The following is a 26,242-nucleotide window of genomic DNA, read 5'->3' on the forward strand; positions in this document are numbered from 1 at the left end:
TTACTGAAAGAAAATTGCAACCTGTCGGGAGAGGGGGGGCAAAACTTAAATGAAACTAGAATAGATAAACAGATAACAGAATCAAACATGAAATGTTCTCAGTGTCATTATCTCTGTTGAGTGCGGAATTTCGAAATTTAGAAAAAAGCCCCCCAGGTTTCAAGACAGTTGCCATAGGCCTGTATTTTCTGCATTGGCGTGTCTTTTACCGATTGAATATTATCTTGGTTTTTGAAGTACGGGGAAACATCGCACTTGTTGCAATAGTAAAGATCCAGTTCAGGAAAATTTTCTTGATCCTCAAGGTTTTGATTCACTTTTGTGGGTTGAACAAAAACCTTTTCTTCCGTTAGCCTATTTCAGGAGGGAACTTCAACTTTCTCCTTTTTGGAATCCTGAAAAAGACAAGTGGTTCGCAGAATGTCTCGTTTGAAGGTTCTTATGAAAACGCAATAACTGCATGGCCACCGTTTTCCCAAATTTCCACGCTCCCCTTAAAGTGGGCAGAAAAATTGACAGGATTAACAGGTAATTACTATTGGCAGTATGTAGTAGTGACAACAATTTAGGTGACACTTGATTAACATGCTTTTAACAATTCATTCATAATATTCAATGTTCTAAACTAATCCACGGAAAAAAGCCTACAAGATGGTATATTGATTATGTTGTATGTAGAATTTATCCAATCATATTTCAATTCTTTGCTTTCTTTATCCACATACATTGACACAACATAAAATAGGCAGAAAATCAACTGCCAACAGTTCCGCTCAGCTATCGACAGATGTCGAATCAGCATCGTACTGCTGAGAAAAGTCACTTTGATTCTCCTCCTTGGAATCGAAGGCCGGAATTGACAATGCGATGGCGCTGTCCTTGATGTACTTGTCGATCACGTTCACTTCGACCAGTGACTCACTGTCGATGTCGACGCCAATTTTCATGCAACGACACCTGATGAAATCAAATAATAGTGAAAAACTGCAGCATACTGTAAACTTTTCAGGAGTATAATGTTTCAGAATTGCCCCAAATGTCAGGATCATTTCAGCCAGAAGTTGTGGGTTTTTAGGTTTCATTAATCATGATTTGCTAGCTTTCAGCACTTTGGACAAAAAATCAAATGTAAGTTTGACGTAATTGTAGCCATTTGTGAGAAAAACGGATGATTTATCGTTGTCGTTACTGCAAGTCCTCTGCAGGATATTCCGTGGAGTTTGCTCCATTCCTCCAATCGCATCTGCCATTTACAAAGAAACGTTTTACATCGCAGGAAATTTCTTTTTTTTTTTGGTCCTCTTTAATGTCAAATGTAAAAAAACATAACCTGACTGCTGAACACATCTCAGCATCCAACACTACCCGTTAGGAAGACTTACTTTCCTATCTCCTCTCCTTCCTCTAGCGTCTGGGGTAGTTTTTGTCCTTTTGTCTCAGGCAAGAGGAAAACAAGAAGTCCCGCCAAAACGGCGCTGGAGCCGAACACTGCTGAAGACGGACCGCTTCCCAACAACAGGATGAGGGGAGAAATGATGCCCCCGATACGAGACGATACGGAGCAGATACCTACTCCGGCAGTTCTGCACCACAAAAGGAATAAAAACGTCATTTATTTTACCAAAAAAGAGCTTTTAAATTTTCAACACGTTTGACTACACACTTCTCATAATAACGAAAATGTTATCGCAAAATGCCAACATGCGCAACGAGGGAAGCCCCAATACATCTGTATTATGTAATATATGTGCCAAGCTTATACTGAGGTCCAGCGTCCATAACAGGTTGAAGTAAGCGTTAACCTTGAACAAAACAATTACCAAGGTCTACAGATTTGGGCAGGAACTTTTTAGACTACCTCTCCAAACCGCCTTTGCTAGCTAGACTGATGACATAAATCATTCAGTATGGGTCAAATTAAAAGCCGTCAAGAAGTTTACAGGAAAACTCGCTGGATTTGAGACGTTATTCTCGTGGGATCAATAATCGCTACAACAAGACGGACTATTAGTGACTATCTGACGAACTGCATGGTATACTGGAGCAGAAATTCTGTCGTTTTTGATGGTTCACGGATGACCGCTTTTGGCTTATGTAGTACACGGTTGGGCGTACGGGGCGAGAGTCCTTTTGCTTTTTTGCCCGCGTGCAGCAATATTCCTATGTAAACGTTGAGCAGAAGCTCAAGTTGTTGAAATTTTGAATTGTTGAAGAAAAAACTAACCTGACTGGTGTAGGAAACAGCTCGGACGAGTAGAGATAAATTGTACCGAATGTGACGGAGATGCAAAATTTGCCGATCATTGACACCACAGTCCTCCATACACCGATAGCTGAAAGAATTAAATTGACTGGATGAAAATCAAAACCTTTTTTACGTCTATAAACATGATTTTACTTAAATAGTTGAACGACAGGTGAGTCTGACATTTGCCTGATGTGATGGTCTGTCGACCTGCGCGCGATCCAGCTCTACTTGACGGCCAAAATCGTTTTGAATTTTGAGTCCAAATTATTTCCTATTACTATAAATGAAAGCCTTTTTAAGTACAATCTAACATTAACTTCGTTTGCAGTTGAATACAAGTGTAGCTTCCATCAATTAGTTTTGGCCTGAAATAATACGGAACTTAAACACAACTCACTTATGTTGTTGTTGTTGTTTTGTTTTAATGGCTCTTTCAGCAACTCAGGCTATTTTCGCCAAAAACTGTACGGTTATTCATACACTTTATTAATCAGCATCACATTACAGAGTTAGGAAGAAGGTCCAGTTTTAGAGGCAGGAGGAAACCGGAGTATCCGGAGAAAACCTGCGAGAGCGAGTATGGACTGGAAACCAAATGCACTCAAAGTCTGGGCCAAGCCAGGACTCAAACCCGGGCCTCATTGGTGCAAAGCGAGGAAAGAACCGCTACGCTAACCCGCTCCCCCACAACTCACTTATTTCCTGGAACAGCACGATAACCAATCGCTGTATTCTTAGTCATCTTATTACGTTGAGTTCTTACATTTACTCTTTATAAGAGTCCACAATCTAGAACTATACACGAAAGGTTATAGGAACACATAAGAAAAAAATCTTTTGGGGGGATGGGGCTGAAAATGAAGTCTGATGCTGTCAAATTTATGAGACCAGAACACTTACGAATAAAGATCGTAGCCAAGCAAGCCACGCCCCCGATCAATTCCAGTATTGCGAGGTTCCACTTTCTGCCGAACAGGTCCAGCCCAAACATGGCGTACAACTTGCCGGGAATCTCCACAGCGCCGGACAGGAAGAAAGCCCAGTATTCGTTCATGCCGAGATCGCCAGTGCTCTGCGACAGGCCGTAGTACACCAGGCTATTCACCAGCCTGGTGGAGAGGGAATTTCATACCCAGAAAAGCGTGCTTTAAAACATCGCTTAAAAGTACCCTTTGTCCTTACAATTGTAAACAGAGAGCTCTGTTTAAAATGAAATGTTGATTGATCACCAAACAGTCACCTACAATCGATGAATATCAAGATAATGCTTTTGCAGGGTGCCCTCTTGTTATTCTTTTCAAGTTTTAAATACGAGCATTATAACTGATGGGTTATGAACTGATGAAGTTTTGACACAGGCGAATGGGTACCGAGGTAAAAAGGGGTTACTTTGCCCCATTCTGGAAAAATCGACAAAAGAATGGGGGAGGCGACAGACAATGAAAGAGAGATAAAATGGGATAAAAATTACCAATTTGCTCGGACAAACCTCCAGATTGACCCCTCACCAGTGTCAATGTTTGAGCAGTTCGCTGGTGGTCATTGCTTTGCCTCCCCGGGAAATTTCCTTCCCAAAAAGTCTGCCCTGAAAATTCCTGGCAACGCCAAGCTCAGGCGTATTACTGTTCTATGTAAAGTTCATCATCGTGTGCTTTGCGAAGTACGGCGATATAACAAAGACAGCCCAATAACAATAAAGCTACAGGAGACTTGTTACGTAACACACATAGCCTACCAGTTATACATCATGTTGATTGTCTTGACCGCCATGTTGGGAGTTTTGAACAGGTCGATTACGGATGGCGGAACAGCCGAATCGTTTGATCCCTTTATTCAAATGAAACGAAGTGCTGTCAGCTCAAATGTCTTCAAATTTCTTAATTCTAAGATGTCAGATTGGAACATGTTCAATATCCCGACTTACATCCATGTTGGATGCCAACGCCATTTAATATTTGGATACTCCCCAGTGTTTTGCTGCACACTGATAAAAGGATAGTGACAGTATGGTAAGACTCACCGTTTTTGCTTCTTCAAAATCGTCTTTTTCAAATAAGACATTGGGTAAAGTCTTCCCGTTCATCTTGGCCACCCGCCTGATGGCCGCTTCAGCTTCCTGAATCTTACCCTTAGAAACCAACCAGATGACGGATTCCTCGACGAATCTGCAGAGAGTCGCAGACGATCAAGTTTGACTAAAACTCGGAGTGATTATTTATTCATCAAGTGGGTTCGAACGGCACGGTCAAAATGCTATTGGTTTTGCTCTTCATAAGATGACTATTTGGGATTGTGGTTCTCGAACCCACTATTTTACTGAATACACTGAAACGGGAAGGAGCCTATTTCGCTATAATTTTACATGCAGCCCTATTAAAAAACACATTAGGATACTAAAGGTGCTTGACCCTTATCCATAATTTGGAGCTACCCAAAGGACAAAATGAATTTCTGCTTTGCATCATCCTCTTTCGTATACACATGATTGGGAGTTGCCTCGCTTTCGAGTCATGATGAGCGAGGCCAGTGAAATACTTACAAAAGTGGGACAAACAAGGGAATCGTCGTCGAGGCCATGATCAGGCACAGGGTCCGCCATTCGTGGATGTGCATCGCTATGGGTGCCAACACGAAATACCCCGCGATGTAGCACATGCTGATGGTCTGGGCAGTTCTTGTACGATAAGGCTTCCCGATAAGTTCAAGGACTGCAAAACCAGAAAATGAACTTACTGGGATCTCAATGACTTAAGATATAACGTTTTTTTGGAAGTGTCATAGAATTTCAAATTTAGCTGGTAACAGATTATCGCAAATCACTTACCAAGCACGTAGATGGTAATGTAGGTGCCAATATTGCCGAAACCAGCGAGAAAACGAAAAGCCATGTACATGTAGATGTTGACAGAAAACGTAGTGACAAGAGAACCGATTACGTAGAAGATGAGACCCACAAATATCGCCTTCTTACGACCAACCCTTAGAAGAAAAAGAAATCAAAGACTTGATTTAAGTGCACTTTTTTTCTGTTTGACTTCACCTTTGAGCCTTTCCATGGAATAAAGAACTTTGGCCACAACACAAACGCCGTTTTTGGTAACCAAAACTTGGCAGTGAGAAAAAAACCATAAAAGTTTAAATAAGCCAAAACTTGGCAGTGAGAAAAAACCATAAAAGTTTAAATAAGCCACGAGTTTAAATACCCCATGCTAATATTCAAACATTAGATATTCCATGCGACTACTGAGTACTCAATGAGAACGATTCCCTTTTTCGACACCGATCAAGCAAACTGTACGTTTTGAATCAAAAGCTGTTGAGAACTGTATCCGCTCCGAGCGGAACAAAAGAGGGCGTGTTTGTAAATGAAATTGACGGTCCTTTCGGTTAACTCACCACATAGGTGCGCAAGTATAATGAGCTTTTGACGCGGAGCACGCTGAGTACGCGCAACAAATCTATCGTGCAAAAATTCGGTTGTACCCATCTGTCTTTCTTTCGCCGATTGAGGGTGTAGGCCTACTTCAGCTCGGGCGGATACTGGGAAGGGTCCACGCCATGGACATACTTTGGCTGCCTTTACCAAAACAAAAGAACGATTTATAGGCTGATTTGAATGAATGATTATAGGCGCACAAAAAGATTATGTATCTGATTCGTAAGTGTGACGTCACTTCAGTTTAAACGATGCCCACTGCGCATGCACTGCACATAGAGTTACGTGCCTTGATCGACGATCAGATGAAACCATGGAACCGGAAGTCAATGCGCGACTTCACCGATCGCCCAATAAAGAGCTTGTTACTCTTGGCGCTTGCGTGTGTATGGCAAAGCCACTTATGAACAGGATAGGGTTCACATAAAGGTCTTTCATAGGCATATCCTGTTTGTAAGTGTGACGTCACTTCAGTTTAAACCACGCCCACCGTACATAGAGCTGCATGGAACCATGGAAACCCGAAGTTGACCTGCAACTTGAGTGTTCAATCGAAAGAAACTTGCAGTCAGTAGTGCCTGCGCGCTTATGACGAAGTCACTAATACGAACCGGAATAAAGACGCTAGGCTCTCCTTTCACGTTCTCTCAGAGGCGTCGGGGCGTAAGCCTGGCGGAGTGCTGAAACGACTACGAAAGCGGAACCAATGAACCTCCACTATCCAGTGCACTTCTACAGGAAATGTGGGTTCTCTGCGCCACAAAATCGGTGAACTTTGTTGTTCACACTCGGAAGGAAACTTGGTTCAATTCACCTGTTCCGAACTCAGCTGCAGTACCAGCGGCGCGGTTCTACTCTTTTTTTCGCCCGGATCGCGAATTCAATCATTGAGCGGTATATAGGCCGGCCTGATTCAACAGGTTGGGGTATGTGATTCCAAGTAAACGATAGGTGGTGCAGGGACGTTGCGATGACTCTCACATGTGAGTACACACGACCGAAAATGCCCGACCAGCAACGATGCTGAGTGTTGACGACGTTGAGTTCGGAATATTTCGGATGTTTTCGAAAAAGGGAGGATTTCCTCCGTTTTGTCACGCGAGAGTGCGAGATACTGGATCCTTGAATCGAAAGAGAATGGTCAGATTCACCAGGTTTGAGAACCAGACTAGTGTTTATACATTCTTAACTGCTTACCAGTCGGACAGAGAGCCGCACACCAGCGATCCAACCAGAAAACCCCCGAAGTAGATGGACTGCGCAAGACTGGGCAGACTTTTTTTCTCGCACACCAGATCAAACTTTGACCGAGCAAGAAATTAAACAATGCGTGAATTGTAACGAAAAGAAGTGACATTTTCCATGAGTGATCAAAAATCACTTTCTTCTCTTTTCTCACTTTAGACAATCAATCATGTTATTCTTGTAAAACTTGACACTACAGAGAGTCTCCTACGATTTCAGAGTACATTCTCGCAAATAGGAATTGTGTTACATGGCATCTTCTAGGAAAACTACACTCACGCTGAATAACGTACCTCTGAGTTGACTGTAGTCTTGTACTGCGACGTGTCGTACATCCACCCACTTTCGCATGGCACGACAGTGAAATTGTCGACGTCAGTGGGTGGCACGTACGGATCGAACGCGTACCCATCCGGCAAGTCCCACTGATCGCAGCTGGAGTGAGGATATTTGCTGTCATTGGACGCTGGAGGAGGCAGGAAGATGGACTTCTTCACATCGGTGCAGTTGTCCTGGAACTCCGGCCAGCTCGAGCAATTAGCATCGGGCAATACGCTGCACCAGTGGTCCGTCTCAGCAGCGTAGAACACATGGCCGAATGTCACAATGCAGGTTGTCATGGCCAAGAAGCCCCCATAACAGATCATGAAGAACTGGTAGCGGCCGAAGTTCCCCAGAAGGGGCAAGATTTCCTCAAGCTTCATGATGGACAAAATTACATTACAACCCTCGGCAATACTTAGAAATATCAAATCAGCGCACTACGCCTGAAATAGTGACCATTGACTTTACACACAGTCTCTCGTATTTTAGCCTTCTCCAAATCTCCTAATTTGCCCCTCGGTCATCTGCCCTCAAGTCTGTCCTCTTGAATATCTTGGTTATTATTAGTTCAAACAACCAATACTTGACAGGAATGGATCTGTTTCTCCATGTCATCACAGTAGATATGCCACTGGATTTATGCAATCAAGTGATGGACTACACTGAAGTTTGGTAGTGCCTACAAAGACAAATTCATTCTCAGCAGGTCCGGAAAAAAAGTTGATTCATTGCTGTAACGTATTTTGTACGTTAAAGTTGAGAAGTTCAAAAGTAGGCTAAGAGTGGTAGCTGAGGAACACCTTTGCCCGAGCTCTGCCTTATCAGGGAAAAGTAAACATGTCGTGCCACTGACGGAATGTCATGTCAGGGATTATTGTTACACTGTTTCAGTCGTGCACACGATATCTGTCACTGAACTCAAGAACAATTAAAAAAACTAGTTTGATTGTTTGGCCTTTTTGGTTGATTGTATTCAGATTTTTTCAGCTGAGTGAAGTTTTTTTCCTTAAACACCACCGTTTGTGATGATGACCTCGAATACGAAACCTATACATGATAGCGCTAACTCGCTGTGCAAAGTGGAGCCTGCTGAGTGCGTCCATGTCTGTTCACATGTTTCACTCCAATTCGCCATGAGGAAATTAACGACTTCGACCGTGCGCGGCGGTTACTTGACCGGACTGTCGTGAACCATACGGAATTGTCCTTAGCAACTTGCCAATCCTCTGTTGAGCCTTCTCATTTTGAAGACTTCGTTTGCACAAAGTTAAGAAGCTATCACTTTGAAACTCTTTGTATGTGCTCTAGAAGGCTTAAACCGAATAAAACATCACAGAATCATGAAAAGAAATGCTACATAATATGAAATTTAGCCTCAAAGTGGTTGCTTCGATGGTAAATTATTCCCATTTTCAATCGAGCTCTTGGTCTTTTTTCCACTAAATTTCTCAATTTGAGAAGTTTCCCAGAACAATAAGACACTTCATACGACAGGCCAGAACCTCAACTACACAATACAATCAGTTCTATATAGCTTGATTTTTTTATTCAACTTTCATGACTTATGATATGACTTTCATAATACTTCCGGGCAGTGCAATCTTCGTGTTTACATGCACAAAACCGATCCAGCCACGTACCGAGCACGGTACACTGCAGCCTGCTACACGCAGATTACCACGTCGTTTGCATGTACACGGAAATTCTCGTCGGAGCCAGTGTGCACGTTCATGTGGTTCATCCATGTATAGTACATGTACATGTAAATTTGCATTTCCTGGCAATGTTATAGTGACAAATAGACCTCGGTTTCAATAATACAATGATAATTTTAATAATAATAATAAAATGTTAACTTACTGTACTTTTGTGTTCGTCTTTCGCTCCCGAGTCACTGAATTCTTACGCTCGCAAGGCCGTAAGATTATGCGGGACGAACAGAATCGGTACTGAGCTAGGTCGATATGCAAACGCGTCCAGTCGGGAAGAGAAAAAATCTAGCAGAAAGCTGTCACCAAATCTAAAACCTTCAAACCATTCTCCACAACAGTCCACTTCTGAAAACTTCAGGAAAACTTCGAATTCTTTGTTTCGAGCCTTCAAAAATTAAGTTAAAACCGCTTACGAAAAGAGCTTTTGACAAAAGTCACTAATTTTGACCTCTCTGGTACTATTTCTCAATTTTATTTTCACAAAACACGTTAGGAAAAAGCCTTATCTTACCATGAAAATATTTCGGTCATGAATTTTTATTTCCAAAAAGTGAAAATAAGACGTAACTTTCATGAAATGAAACAGCTACTTGCCTGGCACGAATTCTCATGGCCCTCATAACGTATGCAAATGTCCCTAAAAATGGGACATGGGCAGCTAATAATTTCCCTCTGAAACATACGTGTGTTGTGCACAAACCCTTTGGACAAGTCAGAATTTTGTAATGAAACCGCCATTGCCAAACGTTAACAGACCAGAAGCGAAGTGCCATGCTTCACGCTCAATTACTTGTGATATTGAACCCCCTAAAAGCAGCATTTCTTTTTAAAATGTTCAAGTTTCGGACGCCAGTTTGTTTTCAGTAGATTTGACGAGTGGCGTCGCATCATGAATTTATTAAGATTTTCAGTAAGTCAACCATTTGCTTTTACTACACGAGGAGGATGGCCTTGGTCTGGTCCAAAGGAGTGAACCCACGTGACAACTTTCAAAATGTTAATAAGGACTGTCTGACAATCCATTAACTCTGCTTTACAATTATAGTAGCACTTTATTGGAATAGAAATACAGACCAAATCCTAAGTTGTTTTTTCTTGATTATATGAAGATCTCGCATTTTACTGCATGGGAACATTTACTGAGAGGAGAGCTGATGGTACTTAATTTGACCGTGTGAACCGTTTTGTCCTGTGATATTTGTACTTTGACAGCGGGGATAATTGTCTCTGCTTCTTTAGGTGCCTGATCTCTTGTACAAAATCATCACAGCACAGGCTTCATCAGGCCATTATTTAGAGAGAGTCTCAGTGAAGCATCTTCCTATATAAAAATAGAAAGCATGACTTTATCCCACACGATTGCTCGAAATTGTTCAAAACTGCTTTGAAAAGGTACGATATTTCTTCTCCTCTTCGTGGTTGAAGGCTGCGCTGGAAAGCGCAGGGACGCCCTCTTTGTCGCGATCCACTTCATCAAGTTAGATCACGGACTCGCTAGAGACATTCCCAGTCATACACTTGCACCTATGTGTCAGACACAAAACTTAGTATCACTCTCCAAACACGGTTCGCTCAAGGAACCTTATAACTGAGGCTTCAATATGGGCAAGTGGTGTATTCGACATTATCAACAAAAATATGTGTAAAATTTTTAACTGGCTGTTGAACGCTATAACGGGGCATCCTAAATGAGCCAGTTTGGTATTTCAAAAATGTAAATCATGCGAATAGGTGTAAGGCCGCAATATATTACGAAGGCAGCTATAAGCATTTATATGTCTGTGGCATGAGCGAACATGACCGAACATGAGCGATGTAATGTAGTCTTTGCGTCTGTGCCAGACGTGCGCGCGAGCCCGCTCGAAACACTTCCAACGAGCCCGTCTCTTCTTTGCCGATGAGGGTGCACTTCAACTTCTGGCGAACAGTGAAGTAGCTCATTTTTTATGCCACCATTTCCAATTTTATTATTTTTTTAAAGCCTCTTTACGCTTTTGAAGATTTAGATCTGCGTGCACGCAAATGTCTGTTTCCAGACAAAAATACCGTGGTTTATTTTCAGTAGGCTAACCTAAATAGCAATTATTGCAAACTAGCTGTTGCCACTTACTTTCCCACTGCCTCAGCCTCCTCCAGTGTCTGGGGCAGTTTGCGTCCTTTTGTCTCCGGCAAGAAGAACACCAATATTCCCGCCACAATCGCGCTGGACCCAAACACGATTGACGGCACATTGCGCCCCAACAGCAGGACGAGAGGAGAGATGATGCCACCGATGCGAGACGACACGGAACACATACCAATGCCAATGGCCCTTGCACCAGAAAGAAATGTAAAATCTTCCTCTTGAGACTTAGCAATGAAGCAGATCCGAGTTAATAGACGGTACTTTTTAACGGATGTAACTAATAATGCAGATAAGCGGGAAGCCCAGACTCTATTCTGGCTGTTATATAATAACACACTGCCACTGGACATTCCAATAGCCCCCTATAATGGCTGAAAGTGCTGTACTGGGTTTTGCACGGAGTGACTGTCACGGAACAATGGCTCCGCATAATGGCTATCACAAACTTGACTGCCATTGGTGGGTCACCAAATTTGTCCATTCTGATAGTGCCACGCGTACGGCTCCCTTTGGATACCGCACGGTCTGAATAATCGGCCTCAAGCAGAAGCACCCCCTCTTTGGTTGAAAAGGTCCATAGTGTTCATTCTGTTGTTGAGATGCGACCGTAACGCGTGCATTTCCCAGTCGTTCGTGAACCAGCGAAGTTCAATTCTGACCAAAGGAGCCTCCATTGCTAAGAAAATTGCGCCCTCTTGGTCCAGCTTGAGGCTCATTATTACACCACTGCAGTTCACTGAATGGTACTAATCCGGTTCCGAGATTAGACAGTTAAAAAAAAAATCACGTGAATAGAACAGGAGAAATTCCGCTTCCGAACGTATTGTGAAACTGGCCGAACTTTTCCGAACCACTTTGGTTCGGGAACTATTGTCAATATTCGGGTGTGTAGGACCTATAAATGGCTTCTCTTGGTAACCTTCCTCACATGCATTACAACTCTAAAAGCTTCCTCAATATTTGCATTCCACCTTTTCACAAGTTTGATTCTACGCTGACTGTTCAAAAAGGTAACCGACATGTGTACGATGCATCTAGGACCCCTAGACATGAGCTCACAGGTTATTTCAGAAACGGGTGTCTCCTTGATACGGCAGGGACCTGGCCTATGGGGCCTACCTAATAGGTGTTGGGAACAGCTCGCTGGAGTACAGGTATATTATACTAAACGTGGCAGAGATACAGAATTTGCCCATCATGGACACCACAGTCCGCCAGATTCCAATGGCTGGTGGGAAATAACACACAATAAATAACACACATTTGTGTATGCATTGTTTGTCACAAATACACAAAATCCTTGTACTATAGTCAACACCTTTTGTCAGTATCAGTTCGGGCAGTTCATTCTTATTTTGTCGAGCAGGGCAGAGCAATATTGCAGTGTATGCGATGAGCGTTTGCCGTTTATTTCAACAGGCTGTAGCAGACAAATACAGTGACTGATGCTGATTTTATTTTGGCCCCGATAAAATGTTTTGTTTTGTACAGGGTATATTCAATAGGAACTTTGACACAGCTTTCAGCGCTGTAGACTTTGCCTCTGTAGGCCGTTATTTTAGGAAATTATTTTATGAAAATGTCCTACTGAGGACGCTTCTTACGAATGAAGATGGCTATTAAGCAAGCGACGCCACCAATAAGCTCCAGCACCACGGTGTTCCATTTCCGGCCGAACCGCTCCACGCCAAAAGCGGCGTACATCAGTGCTGGGATCTCCACGGCGCCGGACACGAAGAAAGCCCAGTAGTCGTCCACGCCGAGATCGCCGGTGCTCTGCGACAGGCCATAGTACACCAGACTGTTGACCAACCTGAGAGATGCACGACACATTGATACCAAATTTAACGAGTTCACTGGTAACCAACGCCAGTTTGCAGAAGGAATCAGGTTTGTATGCACAACAAAACACTGCAATGGAACAAAATTTGCATCTTCGGCTGTCATGCCCCTACCAGTTAAACTGCATGTTGATTGTCTTGGCCGCCATGTTGGGAGTCCTGTACAAGTCAATGAGGGACGGAGGTAGACCTGACTCCTTGAATTCCTGCATTTCAACCTACAATTATGCAATGTTCACTGAATTATATTGTTTGGTTCTCATTAGTTGATGGTGTTGCAGTTCATTTCTTACAACTTGAAAGTGGCTCGCGGCTGAGCAGCTTTTGGTTTTTAACAAATGATTAGGTTGCCAAAAGGCAACACTGATTGAAGTGAATAAACATGTCCATTAAAAGATCTCAGTAACATCCCACCTACCATTTCCTCTCGTGTATCCTCTTTATCAAACAGAACATCCGGCAAGGTCTTCTTATTGAACTTGGCCACTCTCCTGATAACCACGTCAGCTTCCTCCAGCTTGCCCTTGGACACCAGCCAACCGATGGATTCCTGCACAAAACTGCACGCATAGGCCTGTACCAAAATAACTTCGATAGAAATATACACGGGGTCCTAAAGTGTGGAGGGCAGGGGAGGCGGGTTCCAGACTCCGATATTGCCTAGGCTACTTAATGCCATGACTCCGGCCATAAACAGTAAAGCTATAAAGTCAGCATACTTACGGCAAAGGGAAAAGTAGAGGAATCGTCACGAGTGACATAATTAAACAAAGAGGGCGCCACTCTCTGACGTGCATGGCCGCTGTTGCCAGAAAGAGGTACCCAACAGCAAAGGCTATGTCGAATAACACGGTCACGGCTGTGCGCCAAGACTTGGGGACGTTCTCAATCACTGAAAAAGGCAAAAGGGCATAGTATACAATCCCTTATGTGGAAAAGTGGTTTCAGTCATATGACGTGAATGGGGGTTTGGAGTCAGACGGACGCGGTTATACGCTGTCAACTCATTGAAATGTCTGGAGCTGACAAAACTCGGCGCCTTCTTTTCACCAACGTGGTAGAAGCTTGGCTCAAGCCCTTTAGCAAACCCCAAAAGCCTGCTAAAATATAGCACTGGTAGGACGTCAAGCTGTGTGGGCCGAAAATTTAGGTAGGTGACATTGATACATGCCAACAATAGAAAAATACATATCACCAAGTAGAATAATACATTGAAAAGGAAAGGGTGAAATCAATAATTCCTCTCACCTAAGACATATGCGGAAAGCCAGGCGCCGTAGGAACCGAATCCAGACAGAAAACGGAACGCCATGTACATGTAGACATTAACCGAAAAGGTAGTGACAATGAAACTAGCTGCCCAGAGTAGCATAGAGACCGACAGAGCTTTCTTGCGACCAAACCTAATTGGTATTACAGAAACAAGCAAAGAACTTACATGTGGCAGATATAACACTTCCTTGATGTGATTTAATTTGTGTCATGTGAAATAAGATTAAAAACGCAAAAAAAATATCGATGGGACAAGATATCCACTTCCATTTGCGTACGACTTTAAAATGACGGGATTTTCTATTTTCTTATCAATCCATCCATTGATCCGTGACTTCAGGTCCCCCAAAAACACACAACCGCTTTCATGATCCTCGTCGGATATTATCTTCGATCAGGATCCCTGATCCTCTTCCGAAAAAAGGAGATCAAATGCGGTGTATACGCTACCCAATGGTACAGTGCAGGATAACCGGACTAGTGAACATCTTATGCTATTCTTACCAGTCTGAGAGCGTTCCTGCAATGATCGAGGACACCAGAACGCCCACGAAAAAGATTGACTGACTGAAGCTGGGTAAATCTTTGTCCTCGCACACAAGGCCAAACTGATGCATAGCAAGTAACAAGGAAAACATGTTCGTGTAAGTTCAGTGCTTGTGCCGAGACATGGAATTTGTAATTTCTGTGCAGTGGCAACTCACACAGAAGAAAGATTTAACCGCGAATTACGGGCCCACAGATGGCCTGATAATAAGGATAATGTCACTGCTTTCTTGAGAAATGTAATTTTGTTTCCAGTTTCTTGGTTTTTGTGAGAACAATTTACTAATAAAAAAAAGGAAAGTCGAGGGTATGTGGGTCCAAACCGATGACAATCATTACCCTTAAATTTCCTTCACTATAAACTGTAGGCTATTTATTGTGTATTCATCAAAACCACATTGTTATAAAATAAGAAGCTAGCATTTTACCTTGTAGTCCTTTATTTTTGAAAACCCGATCAGCAGAAAATCTGACCTTGCTAGCTATTTCTACGTACTGAAGTTGGAATTTAAACTTACCTCTGAGTTAATTGTTGTCTTGTACTGCGACGTGTCGTAAACCCACCCACTTTTGCAGAGCACGGCAGAGTAAGTGAGGTTCTCGGCGTCACCAAGTGGTAGGTAGGGATCAAAGACGTACCCATCTGGCAAATCCCATTGCTCGCAGTTGGAGTACGGATATATGCTTGACTCGTTTTCCGAAGGAGGAAGGAACATGGCCTTCTTGACCTCGGTGCAATTGTCTTGGAACTCCGGCCAGTTGGAGCAGTTCTCGTGTTGTAAAACTGAGCACCAGTGGTCGGTCTCGGCAGCGAAAAATCCGTGGCTAAGAGTCACAAAACAGACCATAGTGCTTACAGTGGACACGTACACAATCAACAAGATCTGGTACCGGCCGAAATTGCCCAGCAGGCTAGTGATTTCTTCGAGCTTCATATTTTCTAGGCTCTCGGCTACCAAAAATCAACCAATTTCTTCGTCGACAAAGTGAACTTCAAGGATGTGCTACTCCTTTTTCTATGGGAGGAAAATGGGAAACGAACACCGTACACTTTGTCAGTGCTTGATTGCCAGACTGATCTCTTCTCAATGTATCTCTAAAGAGCCACGGATCAGATTTGTGCACACGGTGCGGCGGTAACTGGGTAGCAAGGTTCAAGTCCACTGAAAATGCCCTTTCGAACTGCATTTAGGGTACAGCAAGTGGAACCCCGTACAGGAACTTCAAGCTTTGAAAGACCCCTGGCTCTGTTTCTTACCAATTGATTTACTTTGGAAGTTCCAGAAGTAATCTTTTTCTTCTGTTACTGACAGAGGGAATGTCATCTAGTGAGCAGCTTTTAACTTCCACTCTTTGGCACCCTGTTAAAACAAGTCAATGAACTTTTCGCACCCTGACGGTCCTGCTGATGACTAAAAGAATATCTTGTTCAAGGGTCTAATGGACGCAAAACCTGGCCTATATATTCCTACCACTCCCCCTAGAGTGTAGGCGCCAACATTGATCGGAGTAACAGGTAATAGTGGGGTACAGCAACTGAGATGACCTTGTGTAATCATTTCCAAAGTAGACAAACATATACCAACTGATGTATACAGGCTAGCATGGTAGCCATCTTGCAGGGCAGAGTTTCTGTTCCACAGGGAACCTCCTTTGTGCATATCCTGTGGAACAAAACCACTGGCCTGCAAGATGGCTGCCACGCAAACACTCTAAACGTATAATGGTAACAACACTGAAGGATTGGGGAAAGTGGCTTCAATGATCGCTATATTTGACCGCTGGAAAGGGAAATCGGAATGGAAAAGCGAAATAACATTTAGTCTGTAACCCATCACCTTTTCAGCAAAGTTCTGACTAAACTCGGATCCGCCCGCTTAAATCAACAGCCTGGTTGCCGGGAATGAACTCCCATACAGAAAGGCCTAATATGGGCGAGTCACTAGAGTGCACCTCCAAAAGTTTGCAACGCGCTGGCCAATCACGATGCGCAAACTCTGTTTACCCAATGTGCGTTCGGAAAGGGTCAACAGTTTCACGCGTTGTGATTGGTCAACGCTTTGCAAACTCTTGGAGGCGCACTATTGTTAATCGCCCGTATTGCCTTTGTGACTTGGCTTAAGACTGGATGACTTGTGGCCGAGTTGCGATCGAGAACTGACAACACCACGGATCAATATCCACATCAATAGTGCAAAACCCGGGGGATGGGGTCCCCCACTTTTTGATTGGAAGAAAAATAAAATTAAGGCTGGCAATGAAGGACTTTTCGGACTTCACAAGACTCAACATGTATTCATTACAGTGCTCAAAAAGGAGAGTAAAAAACCATAAACATGCTGTTAGGATCTGTAGGAGTGTCATATTTATCATAGATGTACCTCGGTGTTATGAATATCGGCCCCCAGTATCATATGGTGTCAGCAACCCCTTCGCCCGCTTTTCAAACTTTTATGGCCTGGCAAGTCATTCCCCCCCCCACACACACAATTCCCCATCCCAAATTTCTGGTCCAAATGATCTACATTATTTAATGAAATGGTCACACAAGCCACACGTTTATATGGAGGATGACACTGTAGGTTTAAAGCTCACTAGATGAACATGCTTTTCACAATTCATGGCGATGTTTTACATACATTTTTCTTTTCTCCGATTCAATGTACTATGGCATCGTTTCCCCATGTTGACACAGGGCTGCAGCAAATGTGCCACTGGATTTATGAATTCAAGTGATGGACGATACTGTCACTCAATACACTGGCAACAAGAGACTAGTTAATTAAGAGCAGGCCCGAAAAAAGTTGATCCTTAATTGCTGTGACTTACTCTGTTTGTTAATGTTAAAAAGTCCAAGAGTAAGCAAATTGTTGTAACTGAGTGGATACCTTTGCCCAAGCTCTGCCTTATCATGAAAGTAAACATGTCATAGCACTAACGGAATGTAATTTTATGCGTTGAAAATATCATGACACCATTTTGATAGTGCACACGATATTTGCAAATGAGCTCAAGAACACAATGTCAAAGCATAATTTGTTAATTGGGCTTTTTTGGTCGATTGTATTCAGATTTGCTAGCCATTGGAGTTTTTTGGCTTAAGAGAAAGGTATGGCCTAATTTAATACATGTACATCGTGTTGTGATGGTGGCCCCAACATGAAACCCATAGTGTCATGAAAGAGCTATAAATCAAGTTGCTAACGCCCTGTGCAAAGTGGAGAGTTCAGGGGGAGTCCATGTTGCACAAACCTGTATCGAAAACTCGAAGATTTTGAAGGGCTATTTACCGGAGACTGATAAGCGAGCGTTCTGCTAATTCATGCGGTAATATCCACGAGCTACAAAGAAGCATGCACGTTGGCATGGCAGGCCTACAGTGGTATCCCTCTCCCTTAATTGAGTGCAGCTCATTTTGTCCATTTTCTCCCTTAAAACCGACAAAATGACACCACCATTGCCAAAAGTCTAGCCGACTACAAGTGTCACGTAATTATTGATGTCAAGTGCCTCACTCTATCCTCAAGTATGTGTAAGTACGACCCATTAAAACAGTATTTCGTTCGAAAACGTTTGGCGTTTCTGACGCCAGTTTGTGTTTATATTTTGACAAGTGACGTCACGCACCCCTTCAACAATGCGATTTTCATCAACTAAGGCCCACTTAAGACGTCGAAATTACGCCGTGACTGATTCAAATTATGGTACAAAATTGTACGGAAAGTCGATGTTTTATGCACTAACTTCTGTCGCTTTTATGTCCATTGCCATTATTGTAACTAAACTAGGTACACGGACGTATATAAATAAAATCTTGACTCGCAATGCCCTTAATCAGCTTATAGAGATCATTGAATCCACTAGCAGCCATTTTACCGAGCCGAATACAAAGCTTTCCTGGCATTGCCCGCCTTTGTTCTTCCTGACGTCAATAGAAGGGAGCAACCCACGCATTTGTATTCGGCTCGGTATTAAAATGGCTGCTGGTTGGCTTCCTTTTCATACAAAGGCGTTGCAAGTCCAGGTTTTTTTTTTTATAAACGTCCGCGATTAGGTTCAGCAGAAGTTTGACGTTCCAAAGCATAGTGGCCAAAGTCAACCATCCTCTTTTACTGCGTCCAAAGTCCTCAACGAAGAGTAGGCCTTGAGTGAATCCACGTGAAAACTCCCAAATGAGGACATCCCTAAAACCGTTAATTTTGCATTAAAATGATACCACTGAATTGAAACAGAAACTGCATTGCGTAAATTGCATTCTATGAAATTCCTGATTACAGGTTCATCTATCAATACAATGTCAGATTTACTGCATGGAAACAAAGGAGAGGAGGCAAGATACAACTTTTCTTTAATGTGGGTTTTATTTGGAATTTTGATAAATACAATTTTATGAAAAGAAACGTGATTATACCTTTAGGTGTGGTGTGATGATCTCACAGAGACAGAACGGTCGAAGCCAACTGTTTTGTCCGGTGGTGCGTGTGCTTATGACTGCCTGAACATTGTCTATACTCTCCTTCAAATGCTCGATCACGAATATAGAGTAATTACATCATGAATTTGCACTTTCAGCGGAACAGTAATTATATGTTTGTACAGCATTAACCACAGCATAGACTGCCTGGATCGTCGGTCCACGTGTGTATATCGAGAGATTCTCCGGTCGTGCATCTTTCTATAGTAATCTGGTCATATAATCCCGCAACAAGGTTATCAATTGCAAAATACTCCAACTTTGCTGCTCGAAATTGTTTGCTGAAGCCGTCTGTTTACTGTTGTATCAAACAAAACACTTTTCAATCAGACTTTTTTCTCGGCAACATCAACCAGATTTTGAAATCATTAACGGAAATGCTCTGAAACTTGTCGCGGCAGGTGTACACATCATTGTTATGTATGTGAAGACTCCCGGTGCCTCCGCGTGAACTGCTGCGAAAAGTCGCGATATTTCCTCTCCTCTCCGTGGTCGAAGGCTGCGTTGGAAATCGCAAAGACGCCCTGCTCTTTGTCGCGACCTACGTCATCAAGTTCGACCACAGACTCGTTGGAGACATTCCCGGTCATACACTTACACCTGATGTCGGATATCAATCTTTATATCACTTTCCGGAAACAGTTTGTTGAAGGAATCGAAAACCCACGATTATGTACAAATGGTGCATCAATTCGACATATCAATAAAAACGATCTATGTAAAAATATTAACTGGCCATTGAAGGTCAAGCTCCCAGATTATGAGGGAGGCTGAACGGGATAACTTGACTGAGCCAGTCCGAGATTTTAAACTGGCAAGGTCAATCGACAGCAAAGCACGCGCGTGAGTCGGTGCATGGCTGCCCTGATAGGGCAGACCTCGCACGTGAGTACCTCACATGTATCATGAATGACCTCGGGCGTGCTTACATTGGGCATGCGCTGTTGGAATACCTAATTGGCTCACTGTCACGCTATTATTTCCAGTTTCATGTCTTATTTAAAATCCGAGTAGCTAAGGCGTCTTTTTGGTAAAATTTTGCTCCACTTGTACCGGCCTATGCTGAGAGAAAATACGATAGAATTGGATTAACAGCAATAATTATAAACCAAATGTCGACACTTACTTTCCCACTGCCTCTGCCTCCTCCAGTGTCTGGGGCAGTTTGCGTCCTTTTGTCTCCGGCAAGAAGAACACCAGTATTCCCGCCACAATCGCACTGGATCCGAACACGATTGACGGCACATTGCGCCCCAACAGCAGGACGAGAGGAGAGATGATGCCACCGATGCGAGACGACACGGAACACATACCAATGCCAATGGCCCTTCGAAAAGAAATGAATTTAAAAACTTTCCCGTTGAGACTTAGGGTTTAAGGAGACCCGATAGAGATACATTGCCCTTTTAATGGTGCATGCAGGCATGGGTGCTGCCAGGATTTTTCCGGGGGGGGGGGCAACACCGCTTCCATTGCGACGCCCATGGGTGCAGGTTATCCTGCCCGTTGTTTGATAACCTTCATGACGTATACCCCATTCAGCAATGTTTCACTGGATATTCCCGATGGCCTCCATTTGTGGCTGAAAGCCTTGTATTGAATTTTAGACAGAGCGACTGTCACGGAACAGTGCTCCGCAGATTGGTCATCACAATGCTAGGCCTAACAGCAAGAAGCCATTTGCGGGTTAAATTTGAATAAAATCTCGTCCACTGAGTTCTTTAAATTCACGTGAAACATAACAGCTTGAATTCTCCATACTAAAACCACTGTTGCTATACCTCGTCATATGCAGCAAGGTATGAGACGGAGAGACCCCCCCTGCTTTGTGTTGGTCATTGTCTCGCAGGAATCTATGGAACTCCTTTCAGACATCTTGGGGGGATGTGTTAAGTAACAATAGTCTGGAATGTGTACAGGGATTGGACATGTTGGGGGGTACCCCTCGGTCTCATTTCTTGCCGGGTATAAGGTGTAGCAACAGTATCTTTAGTCTGGGGAATTCAAATTGTTACTTTTTGTGCAATCAGATAACACAGTGTACCAGATTTTATTCAAATTTAACTCGCAAGTGGCTTTTTGACGGGGGCTTTTGAGACCAACCAGCGATATGAAGCGTTACCATGCTCACCGAATCTCCCATTGCATTACCACATAATAATCAACTCGCCACGACGCTTCAGTGTACCCACCTGACAGGTGTTGGGAACAGCTCGCTGGAATACAGGTATATTATACCAAATGTGGCAGAGATACAGAATTTGCCAATCATCGACACCACCGTCCGCCAGATCCCAATGGCTGGTGGGACAAAACACATCAAGGTGAATCTCTACAAATTGCTGTGATCGGCCAAATGCACGAAACATTGCCCAGTGTGTCCCATTTTTGGCACCCGTTTTTGGACAGAAGGTGTGGCCTTTTAGGCCCCTATTTCATGAAATTTTGTAAGAATGCATAGGCAATTCTTACGAATGAAGATGGCTACCAAGCAAGCGACGCCGCCGATGAGCTCCAGCACCACGGTATTCCATTTCCGGCCGAACCGCTCCGCGCCAAAAGCCGCGTACCCCAGGGCCGGGATCTCCACTGCGCCGGACACAAAGAAAGCCCAGTAGTCGTCCACACCGAGATCGCCGGTGCTCTGCGACAGGCCGTAGTACACCAGACTGTTGACCAACCTGGGAATTGCACGGCACATCAATGCTAATTTCAATTGTTCATTGAGCTCACTAGTAACCAACGCCTGTTTGCAATATTAAGGGAATCAGATCTGTATGCACAGGGAAATGCTGCGACGGAGCATTATTCGAATCTTGTACTCTCATGTACCTACCAGTTATATTGCATGTTGATTGTCTTGACCGCCATGTTGGGAGTCCTGTACAAATCAATGAAGGACGGAGGTATTGCCGACTCCCTAGATTCCTGCCATTCGAACACACATGTAATGTTCCACTAAGTTACATTATTTGTGTCCCATTTGCTGGTGACGAAACTTTAGGATTTAATACTTAAGTTGTCAAAGGCAGCATTTATATGAAAAGCATGTATGCATTGCGTTGCTATGGTCATTTGAAATCTCAGTAATATCCCATTTACCATTTCGTTTTGATCATCCTCTTTATCGAAAAGAACATCCGGCAAGGTCTTCTTATTGAACTTGGCCATTCTCCTGATAACCGCGTCAGCTTCCTCCAGCTTGCCCTTGGACACCAGCCAACTGATAGATTCCTTCACAAAACTAAAAAGACAGTACGAAAGATAAGTTAACATGGTGTCCAAAAAGTGTGGAGGGCCGGGGAGGCGGATTCCAGACTGGGCTAATTAATGCCATGGCTCATCAGGCTGTCAACAGTTTTGCTACGAAGTTGGCATACTCACGGCAACGGAAAAAGCAGGGGAATCGTCGCGAGGGACATAATCAGACAAAGAGGGCGCCACTCTCTGACGTACATGGCCGCTGTTGCCAGGAAGAAATACCCAATAGCGTTGGCCGTGGCAAATAACATAGTTATAGCTGTGCGCCAAGACATGGCGACGTTCTCGATTGCTGAAAAAGGTGTGGAAGCATGGTACAATGAAAACCTTCATGAAAAAAAATAATTGGTTCATTGAAATGATGTGAATGGAGGCCTGGGTTGTTTCGCCACACCGACACATTTCAAATCTTAGAATGTCAGGAAATGACGAGCTTCCGGCCTTCTGTTCACCAATCTAGTAGGAACCTGGTTTGAACCCAACAGCAAGCATGATTACTTTTTTCTTACAACTTCTCAAGAAATACCGAGTGTTATTAAATTACTTTTAGGCCACGGGCAAACACCCACCAACTGAATTATGACACCTCACCAGATTGCACGAATTAAAAATTTTGGTCGGTAACGTAAAAATGATAACAAATATCAACCCAAATGAACTTCTCTGAAATGGAAAGAGTGAAAAACATAATATATCTTACCCAAGACATATGCGGAAAGCCAGGCACCGTACGAACCGAATCCAGATATAAAACGGAGCGCCATATACATATGAATATTGACGGAAAAGGTAGTGACGACAAAACTGGCCGCCCAGAGTAGCAAGGAGATTGCCAGCGCTTTTTTGCGACCAATCCTATATTGTAACAACAGAACAAGGATAATATAAGACACATATTACAATGAATTGATGTGCTTTAATTTGCATGATGAATTTCAGATTACAAAGCTAAAATTAAAGTCGTAATCTTAGGATATTCATTCGAAAAGTAATGCTGTTGTTATTCTTTTTAAAAGCTTCGTTTGCCATCGATCTCATCCAATTATGACGTGGTCATGATAAGTTTTGGTTGAGATTATGGTAAATGGTATCACAACACGGGAGTGGTGGAGACCGTATGTTGTTCTTACCAGTCTGAGAGGGTCCCTACAATGAACGAGGACACCAGAAAGCCCACAAAGTAGATTACTTGACTGTAGCTGGGTAAATCTTTGTCTTTGCACACAAGGTCAAACTGGTCACAGAAAATAACAAGGAAACCATTTTTGTGTACGTTAAGCCCTTTCGACAAAAATTAGATCAATAGAGGGATTTCACATTAGCGTTGTCTGCGCATATCCGCATCGAAACCTGTTGTTGTTTTGTTTTAATGGCGCTTTCAACAACTCGGTGCGCAGAGCGACGCTAAAATCGTCGTATTGGGATTAAATCTGTAGTTCTCTGGATGCAGTGGCGGGTGACACAGAAGACAGCTTCAACAGTGCACATAATGCATGGCATGCTGGTGTCTGCAATCTCATTTTGTCTCGAGTACTAGCCCCACACGTAGGGCTGTGGTGGCTCTCTTTTACAACCTGTTTCTTCTCTGTCGCCACCACAGCCCTACTTCAAGGCATGTCTTAAACGCCTGAAATCCAAACTGCAGGATCGTCACAAACCTTGAATCCTCATATCTTCCGAAATTAGAATGACTCACAATTTTACTTACACCGGCGTATTCCTCAGAGTCCGGACGTTTATATGAGCACCCTAAAGCTTCCCCAGACCGTATATTTTCCGATGTATGGCGCCTTGAAAACCTGGCCTGTGATATTTATATGCTGACTGTGGGCGGCACCATTTTGAAAACGAAAGCAGCGCTTCTTGCGTCGGATTTCAAGTCACCTGCTTCCGAAACAGACTCAACGTTTAAGACCAGCCAAGCAAATATTTATTCCCATTCATAAATACCCCTTTTAGTCAGAGAGTCAAAAGAAATCAATATATAACGGATTTCCAACGATTTGGGTATAAAATTTTACTTCCATTTTCCCGAACACCCCCGCCCATTTTATTTTATATTTGTCCAAAAGAACCTCCTTATATGGACTTGTCACGCGCGTGGCGAGCTGCGTGCACACGGATTCTTGACCAACCCATGAAACTGTCCCGTATCCAGATGCCAGAGCGTGGTTTAAGCAGCGGGCGTTATCACTTCTCATGGGGCATGATCGAATGATGACGCGGTCATGTTGCACGTTGTTGAATAGGGAGACTGAGGTATTTATGAATACCTAACAAAATAAAGAAAAATCGATCATATATAGGGCTAAACCAAAATGACAATCATCATCCATAAACTCCACTTACTATAACGTGTATAAAGCTATTGTTGCAGTCATCAAGACCTCGTTGCTACGTTTAGAAAAAAGCCTCATTTCAATCCTATGTTTTGCAAACCTGATCAGCAACAGAGAACAGTCTCAGCCCTCTGGTTATCGCCAGGTGTTCACTTTGAAGTGTAAACCTACCTCTGATATGATTGTAGTCTTGTACTGCGATGTATCGTACATCCATTCACCTTTGCAGGGCACGGCAGAGTAATTGAAATTGTCGACGTCACCGAGTGGCGTGTATGGATCAAACACGTACCCATCTGGCAAGTCCCATTGTTTGCAGTTGGAGTAGGGATATATGCTTGACTCGTCCTCGGAAGGAGGAAGGAACAAAGCTCTCTTGACCTCGGTGCAGTTTCCTTGGAACACCGGCCAGCTGGAGCAGTTCTCGTGGGGTAAGACTGAGCACCAGTGGTCGGTCCCGGCAGCGAAAAACCCATGACCGAAAGTCACATAACAGCCTATGTTGCTTACAAAGTACACGTACACGATCAGAAAGATCTGGTACCGGCCAAAACTGCCGAGCAGGGCGGTGATTTCTTCGAGCTTCATGTTTTGTGGGGTCCTCAGCTACCAGAAACCAGTCAGTGACGAATCAGTGACGGCTACAACCTCAGGCTTAAAAAACGGGGAATTGCTGTTTTTAGAATGCGCAGGGCAACCTACTTACACTCCGTCAATGTCTGATTGCCAGAGTGCTCTGAAGATATCTCTCAGGGAGCACAGATCAGATCTGTGCTGACAGGGTCCAGCGATAACCGAGTAGCAAAGGTTCGAATCTGACGAAAACGTCTCATCAAACCGCCATTTACACTACCGATAATTGCTCTCGCACAACTACCATGCAGGCAGACTTCCATGCAGGGACAACTTCAAGCCCCCCCACCACTCAGCCCAATTGCTATAAATTGTTGCTTGAAAAGCTTTATTTAGTTTGGCCTGCCGTTTGGAGTGACTCGACTCTCACGATCCGTACGAGAGCGATCCTTTGATGAATTCTTTCCTTCTACATGACTCTCCGTGCACACTTTTTGGTCACCGCGAAGCGGAAGTTTTTGATCAATCAAACTACCGTAAAAACGCAGAAAATGTTTTGAACAAGTTACACAGCGGATAGGCGATTTGTTTGTGTGGGTGGGTGTGTATCCATGTACATGTAGCAAGAGTCTCTGCGTTACACACACTGGCCTCAAGAGGCGGGCGTTTTGAATGACTGGATCTGTCTTGTGTTCTCCGGATTTTTCTGGCACTCTCAGTCTATTTTTGGAAGCTTAGGTAAATGTTATAAATTTCTAGGAACTTAGAATTCAGATATTTCTGGATAATACGAGTGCAGGACTATCCGCCTCGAGAAGAAGCACCCCCTCATGGGTTTAAAGAGCC

General features: G+C 43.4%; 3 protein-coding genes across 6 annotated transcripts; all 3 read right to left on the reverse strand.

Moving 5' to 3' along the window:
• Positions 1 to 88: 88 nt before the first annotated feature.
• LOC110988223 (organic cation transporter protein-like) lies at positions 89 to 9,251 on the reverse strand. 3 transcript variants are annotated; one of them, XM_087146263.1, is made up of 11 exons: positions 9,114 to 9,251; positions 7,223 to 7,627; positions 6,882 to 6,985; positions 5,073 to 5,227; positions 4,788 to 4,956; positions 4,269 to 4,413; positions 3,984 to 4,075; positions 3,149 to 3,357; positions 2,225 to 2,333; positions 1,383 to 1,583; positions 89 to 957 (listed from the first exon to the last, which is right to left on the reverse strand). In XM_087146263.1, the coding sequence occupies exons 2-11, from the start codon at positions 7,574 to 7,576 to the stop codon at positions 774 to 776; spliced, it is 1,722 nt and encodes a 573-aa protein (XP_087002389.1). In that variant the 5' UTR covers positions 7,577 to 7,627; positions 9,114 to 9,251; the 3' UTR covers positions 89 to 773. The 3 variants fall into 3 exon arrangements, with proteins under 3 accessions (XP_087002389.1, XP_087002388.1, XP_022107237.2); XM_087146262.1 differs by lacking the exon at positions 9,114 to 9,251 and having other exon boundaries at positions 89 to 395; positions 726 to 957; positions 7,223 to 8,364; XM_022251545.2 differs by lacking the exon at positions 9,114 to 9,251 and having other exon boundaries at positions 7,223 to 8,363.
• A 746-nt stretch (positions 9,252 to 9,997) lies between these two features.
• On the reverse strand, positions 9,998 to 15,845 carry LOC147796598 (solute carrier family 22 member 13-like). The gene is made up of 10 exons (XM_087146264.1): positions 15,268 to 15,845; positions 14,708 to 14,811; positions 14,180 to 14,334; positions 13,655 to 13,823; positions 13,350 to 13,491; positions 13,046 to 13,149; positions 12,695 to 12,903; positions 12,210 to 12,318; positions 11,076 to 11,276; positions 9,998 to 10,489 (listed from the first exon to the last, which is right to left on the reverse strand). The coding sequence occupies exons 1-10, from the start codon at positions 15,682 to 15,684 to the stop codon at positions 10,444 to 10,446; spliced, it is 1,656 nt and encodes a 551-aa protein (XP_087002390.1). The 5' UTR covers positions 15,685 to 15,845; the 3' UTR covers positions 9,998 to 10,443.
• Positions 15,846 to 19,087: 3,242 nt separating this feature from the next.
• LOC147796599 (solute carrier family 22 member 13-like) lies at positions 19,088 to 25,571 on the reverse strand. 2 transcript variants are annotated; one of them, XM_087146260.1, is made up of 10 exons: positions 24,995 to 25,571; positions 23,615 to 23,718; positions 23,185 to 23,339; positions 22,608 to 22,776; positions 22,326 to 22,467; positions 22,060 to 22,151; positions 21,696 to 21,904; positions 21,416 to 21,524; positions 20,350 to 20,550; positions 19,088 to 19,823 (listed from the first exon to the last, which is right to left on the reverse strand). In XM_087146260.1, exons 1-10 carry the CDS (start codon positions 25,409 to 25,411, stop codon positions 19,640 to 19,642), a joined length of 1,782 nt encoding a protein of 593 aa, XP_087002386.1. In that variant the 5' UTR covers positions 25,412 to 25,571; the 3' UTR covers positions 19,088 to 19,639. The 2 variants fall into 2 exon arrangements, with proteins under 2 accessions (XP_087002386.1, XP_087002387.1); XM_087146261.1 differs by lacking the exon at positions 21,416 to 21,524 and having other exon boundaries at positions 19,677 to 19,823.
• Positions 25,572 to 26,242: the final 671 nt, after the last annotated feature.

The sequence above is a fragment of the Acanthaster planci genome, linkage group LG15 (genome assembly GCF_054643075.1).
Source record: "Acanthaster planci isolate LZ-2023a linkage group LG15, COTS_SCS, whole genome shotgun sequence".
Lineage (NCBI taxonomy): Eukaryota > Metazoa > Echinodermata > Asteroidea > Valvatida > Acanthasteridae > Acanthaster > Acanthaster planci.